This window comes from Pezoporus flaviventris, unplaced genomic scaffold (assembly GCF_033815535.1).
Source record: "Pezoporus flaviventris isolate CSIRO_AGI_PZ_B2104156 unplaced genomic scaffold, CSIRO_AGI_Pfla_v1 ptg000123l, whole genome shotgun sequence".
Lineage (NCBI taxonomy): Eukaryota > Metazoa > Chordata > Aves > Psittaciformes > Psittacidae > Pezoporus > Pezoporus flaviventris.
Window position 1 is genome coordinate 1,214,273 of NW_026892671.1, and position 7,425 is coordinate 1,221,697.

At 54.3% G+C, this 7,425-nt stretch overlaps 1 protein-coding gene across 1 annotated transcript; it reads right to left on the reverse strand.

The window, feature by feature from the left end:
• Positions 1-967: 967 nt before the first annotated feature.
• Positions 968-1,965, reverse strand: LOC133282418 (olfactory receptor 14A16-like). The gene has a single exon (XM_061478426.1). It carries the CDS (start codon positions 1,943-1,945, stop codon positions 968-970), a length of 978 nt encoding a protein of 325 aa, XP_061334410.1. The 5' UTR covers positions 1,946-1,965.
• Between the last annotated feature and the right edge of the window lie 5,460 nt (positions 1,966-7,425).

Genomic DNA, 7,425 nt, shown 5'->3' on the forward strand with positions numbered 1-7,425 from the left:
AATATCAACCAAGAGTCTTGGGCCCCTCTGCCCTCTGGGGCTGGATCCCATGGGAACAAGGCTTCCTTCTGTCCTGGCTGAACCTCTCCTCTATCACTATCCCCCACTGCCTTTTGTCCTCCCACCAGACACCACGGTAAGGAGCCTGGCTCTGTATTCTCCATGTCCTCCTTGCCGGTACAGGCAGCCAGTCCCCAACAGCCTTCCCTTCCCAAGATCTCAGGTGCCCATCAGCTTTCCCTTCTCCAGGATGGACAAGCCCAGCTTCCCCAGCCTCTCCCCACAGGCACCGTGTTCCTATCCCTGCCTGTCCTGAGGGCCCGTGGCTAAACACACTCCTGCTTGCCAATAGCGTTCCTGAGTTGGGGATCTGAAGCCTGGATGGAGGATTCCAATTCATCCCTTCCCTTGTTCTATTGCTGTGCTCCTGCTCATACAGCCCACGATGCTGCTGTCCTCCCTTGCTGCCAGGGCACCCGCTGCCTCCTGTCCAGCTCCTGCCCACGCAGACCTTTCCCATGGGCTGCACCCTGCCAGGCAGCCCCAGCCTGTGCCATTGCAGGGGAGTTCCCTGCAGGGACCCCTGTGTCCCCTGCTCCCCTGCCCAGGACACCCTGAGAGCTCTGCACCCCCCCCCCCCCCATGCCTTCCCATCTCCCCACACCAGCACAACAGCCCTGGGTCTTGGGCTCCCCAAGAGCTCTTCCTGCTGCAGGCACAGAGCAGCCATCCCAGAGCTGGAGCAGCCAGAAAGCTGCTTTCATTCCCCTTCATTCCTGCCATGTGAGGACATATCACAGAGAAGTTGCTGCAGGATGGTTTATTTCCCTTAAATACAATGAGAGACCCCCACTGACACAAAGCCTGTGTGTCAGACAACAAGAGTGGCTACTTAAGCAGGAGGAGATGAAAACTGACATTTACGTGAAGACATCACCACAAATTGAAGCAGGAAAGACATGGCCTCTCATATCCTACAATGGAAGCCCTTTGCAGGGTAAAGGAAGCAGTATATGGTTGCTGAAACCCATCCATTCACCAGCTTCCTCACAGCATCCTTCAGCTCCTGGTTCCTCAGGCTGTAGATGAGGGGGTTCACTGCTGGAGGCACCACCGAGTACAGCACTGACACCACCAGATCCAGGGATGGGGAGGAGATGGAGGGGGGCTTCAAGTAGGCAAAGACAGCAGTGTTGACAAAGAGGGAAAGCACGGCCAGGTGAGGGAGGCACGTGGAAAAGGCTTTGTGGCGTCCCTGCTCGGAGGGCATCCTCAGCACGGCCCTGAAGATCTGCACATAGGACCCCACAATGAAAAGAAAACACCCACATGATAAACACACACCAACCACAAGAAGCCCAACTTCCCTGAGGTAGGAGCGTGAGCAGGAGAGCTTGAGGATCTGGGGGATTTCACAGAAGAACTGCTCCACAGCATTGCCTCGGCAGAGGGGCAGTGAAAATGTATTGGCCGTGTGCAGCAGAGCAGTGAGAAAGCCAGTGCCCCAGGCAGCTGCTGCCAGGTGGACACAAGCTCTGCTGCCCAGGAGGGTCCCATAGTGCAGGGGCTTGCAGATGGCCACGTAGCGGTCGTAGGACATGGCAGTGAGGAGAGAATACTCTGCTGAGATGAAAAAGGCAACGAAAAAGAGCTGTGCAGCACAACCTGTGTAGGAGATGGCCCTGGTGCCCCAGAGGGAATTGGCCATGGATTTGGGGACAGTGGTGGAGATGCAGCCCAGGTCCAGCAGGGAGAGGTTGAGGAGGAAGAAGTACATGGGGGTGTGGAGGCGCTGGTCGCAGGCTGTGCTGGTGATGATGAGGCCGTTGCCCAGGAGCGCAGCCAGGGAGATGCCCAGGAAGAGCCAGAAGTGGCAGAGCTGCAGCTCCCGCGTGTGTGCGAATGGCAGGAGGAGGAACTGGGTGATGGAGCTGGCGTTGGACATCTGCTGCCTCTGGGCATGGGGCAGTGTCCGAGGAGAAAAAGGCGGTGACAGGTCAGGACAGGAGGGATGTCAGATAGAGAAGTTCAGTTTACACATTCACAACTGAGCACATTTTAGCAGGAGAGGAGAGGTTCAGCGTCATCACCAGTCATGTCATTACACTGCTGAGGCTTCTTCCTAGGTACAATCAGAAGAGCATTGCATCAGGCAAAAAGTCTCAGTTCTTTGCAGAACCAAGAGAGCTGCAGTGTCCATCAGTCCTCTCCCACTTGCCCTGTGCTCAAACTTGTACTGCCTGTAAGGTGCCTTCACACAAATTGATTTTAAGAACCCCCACAAACATCTGTCCTGTGCTGAGACCAGGGGAGAACAGTTTCAAAGGACAGTCCACAGAGCTCTCACGCTGAGAAGCAAAGGGCTGTGGGCAGCAGAGCACGGCCAGCAGCCACCTCCAGTGCCAGACCCCAAGAGAGCTGCCTGAACGCACCCTCCCCAGGGCTGGGGTGCACTTTCCTCCCACTCCCTGCCCATCCATATCTCTGCTGCCTGGAGCTGTCCCTGCCAGGAGCTGCTGCTCTGTGCCCAGCTCTGCTCCCTCTCAGTGCTCCCAGAGCCCATGCCATGGGCTGTGTGCTCAGCTCTGCCCTGCACACCCCTGCCTGTGCAGGGGCTCAGGAGCAGCTCACACAAGCCCTCACAAGACTCTCGGTGCCCCCCCCCCCCAAAGCAGAGAAGTAAATTCCCAGATTCCAGTGCCCAACCTGCCCACCAAGAGGGAAAAACATCAAAGCTCAGCATCCTTCCCTATCAGGTAAATGATGCCTCAGTGTCTTTCAGAAGGGCCCTCTGAAGAAGTGCTCAGAGTGATGGCAGATTGGAGCAGCGTCACCCACCCAGCACTTCCCTTCCCTGACAGGGGTTTCTGCTTTCCCCTCAGCTCCCCGCCCTGAGCTCCATGGAGAGCTCCCGGGCAGGCTGAGTGCTGACCCTGGCAGGCAGCAGAGTCCCTGCCCCTGCACGCAGCCTTTGGGACCCTGCTGCAAGGGCTGGCACAAGGGACCTGCCTTCTCCTGTCCCTGCATGGTGCAGGGGGAAGCCCTGCTCTGCAGCACATCCTCCTCCTTATCTACAGAGAGAAACTGCAGCTGCATTGCCCTGCACCCAGTGCCTTACCACAAACAGGGCTGGGAAGGTTTCTCCTTCAGAAGGTTCCTCCTCCTCCTCCTCAGCATCCTCCACTGCCAAGTGCCTTTAAGCTCCCTGTGTCTCGCAGGTCTCCCCTCAGTCCCAGCTCAGCAGCAGAGGCCCAGCCCAAGGTGGCTCTGCCTCTGCCCCACTGGGCTCCTTCCAGGGCTCCCTGGGGCTCCAGGGAAACACCATGGGAAACAGCCTGAAGCAAGCACTGATCTTCCCTCCCTCCGCTGGAAGGCACACTGCTTTCCTGCAGTGCCATTTCTCTGATGATACAAAGATTTAAGGATAAAAATCTTTGTTTCTTACAATCAATCAATTAATTTGAAAATGGCCCTTTGAGAACATCAAATCCAACCAAATCTATCCCTGGGAAGTCCACACACTGAGCATGAGAACATTTCTGGTAGGATACACTGGTTGGATGGTCAGCAACAGCAACTGGGGCTTTAAAGTTGAATTTTACATCCTACCTTAATTTCACTAATTTATATCCTATTCTGTTTGTTGTTAAACATTCTGCCATACATTAGAGCATAGAAATCAGCTGGACAAGTTATGTTGAGGCAGAAACCTGTCCATGTATATAATTGTACTTAAACCCATTTAAAAAATTCTTAACAACTGAGTAAAGCAACCAAACATTGCCCTCAATTTATAACTGGAATTCAGCACTACTCTGTTTGTTGGCACAGCGGCAAGAGGTGAGCACAGCACTCTGACGACCCTAGAACTGGTTGTCCCAAGAGAGAGATCCTTTGAGCTCTAACCCCTAACCCTAACCCTAACCCTCTCCTGGGCCGCAGTGTGCTGTGAGCGGCATCTCCCTCATAGTGAGGCACCTCTGAGAGCCCCCTAAACTCTCCACTCATCTGGCTGGGCCGATCCTGCTGCTCACTGACACTCAGCCCTTCGCCCGCTGAGGAGTGCTTCCAGAGCTGCTGGGAGTATTGTGCTCTGCTTTTACTTTTCACTGCACCAAGGGCAGCTTTAGCATAGGGATGCATCTAGATCTGTGCACAGCCATCTAGCTCCATCTCAGCGGGTTGTGTTAGGTTGGATATTTAATTGCAAGTGCATGTATATTAGCTTCAGTGATCAAGTGCTGTTAGAAATCCTGTGATTGAGTTTACAAATGCAAACCGCTGCTAGCTGGCATTTGTGATCCTTTAGATGAATACCAGGCCTGAGACTATGATGGAATCCAGCTGCACGTAGACTGCTCTCAGAGAGGGATCCTAGAAAGCAAAGAGATCCAATCTGAACCTCGTGACTCAACAAGAGGGTCTCCCTTATTCCTTTCTGTTTGCAGTTTCTATACACATGATTTCAGTTCAGTGCTGTATAAATCACTTGAATCCAGTCTTGGATAAATCCTTGCCGAGTCTGACACAATCTCTTTTTGTAGATGGTGGAGTGGGGCCTCGCCACCAAATCCTGAGGAATCCTGCTTTTAGAAATTCACATTAAAATCACTTTTGCTGGTATATGTGGAAGTGATTCTTTCAGCAATCCTAAACAGTTTCACAAGAAGCACGCGGGATTTCTCTGGGAAACCCATTCCAGTGTCTCACCACCCTCACAGGAAAGAATTTCTTCAGAGAACACAGTTTCTGTTTCACTGCAGAGAAAGGAGGCAGGAGAGAAGGGGTGGGGAGCACGCACCCCAGCCCCGACTCCACACAGGGCAGCGAGGGGTGCTGCTCTTCACTACAGCACAGCTGGGCTGAACTGAGTCAGTGCTTACACAGAAACCTGTCCTTGTCCCTGATGAAGCTCTACAGCCCACAGGCTTCTCCACAGGTACCAGCCCATCTGTTTTTCTTGTCACGTCTTGCTCAGTGTCACAAGCTGTGGCACAAGGGGAGGCCCTTGCTGCTGTTTCTCCTGGAACACAGGGAAGTAGAAAATGAAATACTTTTTTTTAATAATGAAACCCATTCCAGTGACCACGGAAAATATGGAACAAGATGCTAGAGCCCTACAGGATTTACCAGGAAGAGCAACAATTAACTAAAACTTCCCTCCTGTGCTGTTTCCTTTCCCAGCCCATGGATACTTTCCTCAGTAACTGGCAAGTGCACATGACACAGCAAGAGATCTGTGTCAAGCAAGGCCAGGCAAGGCAAGGCAATGCAAGACAAAGGAAGGCAAAGCAAGGGAAGGCAATGCAAGGCTAGGGAAGGCCAGGCAAGGCCAAGACAGGCCAGGCCAGGCAAGGAAAGGAAATGCAAGGAAAGGCAAGGCAATGCAAGGCCAGGCAAGGCAAGGCATGTCCAGGCCAGGCTAGGCCAGGAAAGGCCAGGCAAGTCAAGGCAAGGCAAGAGAAGGATAGGCCAGGCCATGCCAGGCAAGGCAAGGCAAGGCCAGGCAAGGCAAGGCAAGGCAAGGCTAGGCAAGGCAAGGCAAGGCATGGCAAGGGAAGGGAAGGGAAGACATGGCAAGACAAGTCAAGGCAAGGAAAGGCAAGGCATGGCAAAGGAAGGAATAGCATGGCGAGGCAATGCAAGGGAGTGGAAGGCAAGGCATGGCAAGGCAAGGGAAAGAAATTCATGGTGAGTTGAGGTGAGGCGAGGCAAAGGTAGGGTAACAGAAATAAAGACATAGTGAGGGAAGGCAAGGGAAGGCAAGGGAAGGCAAGGGAAGACAAGGCGAGGCAAGGCGAGGCAAGGCGAGGGAAGGCGAGGGAAGGCGAGGGAAGGCGAGGGAAGGCGAGGGGAGGCGAGGCGAGGCGAGGCAAGGCGAGGCAAGGCAAGGCAAGGAAAGGCAAGGAAAGGCAAGGAAAGGGAAGAAAAGGAAAGGCAATGCAAGGCAAGGAAAGGGAAGGCAAGGCAATGAAAGGGAAGGGAAGGGAAGACATGATGAGGCAAGGGGAGGCAAGGCAATGCAAGGCAAGGCAAGGCAAGGCCATTAAAGGTCAGGAAAGGCGAGAAGAGGTAAGGTGAGGTGAGGCAAGGCAAGGGAAGGAAAGAAAAGGCAAGGCTAGGCATGGCAATGGAAGGCAAGGCAAGGGAAGGGAAGGCAAGGCAAGGCAAGGCAAGGTAAGGCAGTGCAAGGCAAGGCAATGCCAGGCAAGGCCAGGCATGGTAAGGCAGGGGAAGGCAAGGCAAGGCAAGGCAAAGCAAGGCAAGTCAAGGCCAGGCCAGCCCAGGAAGGGCAAGGCAAGGCAAGAAAAGCCCTGCAAGGCCAGGACAGACCACATCAAGCAGGGCAAGGTCAGGCTAGGCCAGGACAGTCAAGCAACGGAAGGTATGGCAAGGCAATTCAATGCAAGGCAAAGAAAGGCCAGGCCAAGCCATGCCAGGAAAGGCTAGGCAAGTTAGGCCAATGCAAGGCAAGACCAGGCAAGGCCAGGCTAGGCCAGTCCAGGCCAGGCAACACATGTTGGCACACACGCAGAGTGTGTTTTACCCACCACCGTTTTGTCTGATCTCAAAAGTTAAGCAGAGTCAGGTTTGGGTCTTGCTTTGCCTTTTCTTTCCTTCCCTTCCCTTCCCTTGCCTCTCCTTGCCTCACCTCTCCTCGCCTTTCCTGGCCTTTAATGGCCTTGCCTTGCCTTACCTTGCCTTGCCTTGCATTGCCTTGCCTCACCTCGCCTTGCCTTGCCTTGCCTCCCCTCGCCTCACCATGCCTTCCCTTTCCTTGCCTCGCCTTTCCTTTCCTTGCCTTTCCTTGCCTTGCCTTGCCTCGCCTTGCCTCGCCTCACTCTGTCTTTATTTCTGTTGCCCTGCCTTGTCTTGCCTCACCTCGCCTCACCATGAATTTCCTTCCCTTGCCTTGCCATGCCTTGCCTTGCATTGCCCCGCCTTGTGTAGCCTCGCCTCTCCTCACCTCGCCATGACTTTCCTTCCCTTGCCATGTTTTGCCTTGCCTTGCCTTCCATTGCCTCGCATCACCTTGCCATGCCATTCCTTCCTTTGCCACACCTTGCCTTTCCTTGCCTTGATTTGTCTTGCCGTGTCTTCCCTTCCCTTGCCATGCCTTGCCTTGCCTTGCCTAGCCTAGCCTTGCCTTGCCTTGCCTGGCATGGCCTGGCCTGTCCTTCCCTTGCCTTGCCTTGACTTGCCTGGCCTTTCCTGGCCTAGCCTGGCCTGGACATGCCTTGCCTGGCCTTGCATTGCCTTGCCTTTCCTTGCATTTCCTTGCCTTGCCTGGCCTGGCCTGGCCTGTCATGGCCTTGCCTTGCCTTGCCTTGCCTTGCCTTACCTTGAGTCGCCTTGCCTTGCCATGAGTTGCCTTGCCTTGTCTTGCCTTGCCATTTCTTGCCTTGCATTGCCTTGCCTTGCCTT

Coding starts and splice junctions, on each gene's coding strand:
- LOC133282418 (XM_061478426.1), bottom strand. CDS start 1,945: ATGTCCAACGCCAGCTCCATCACCCAGTTCCTCCTCCTGCCATTCGCA.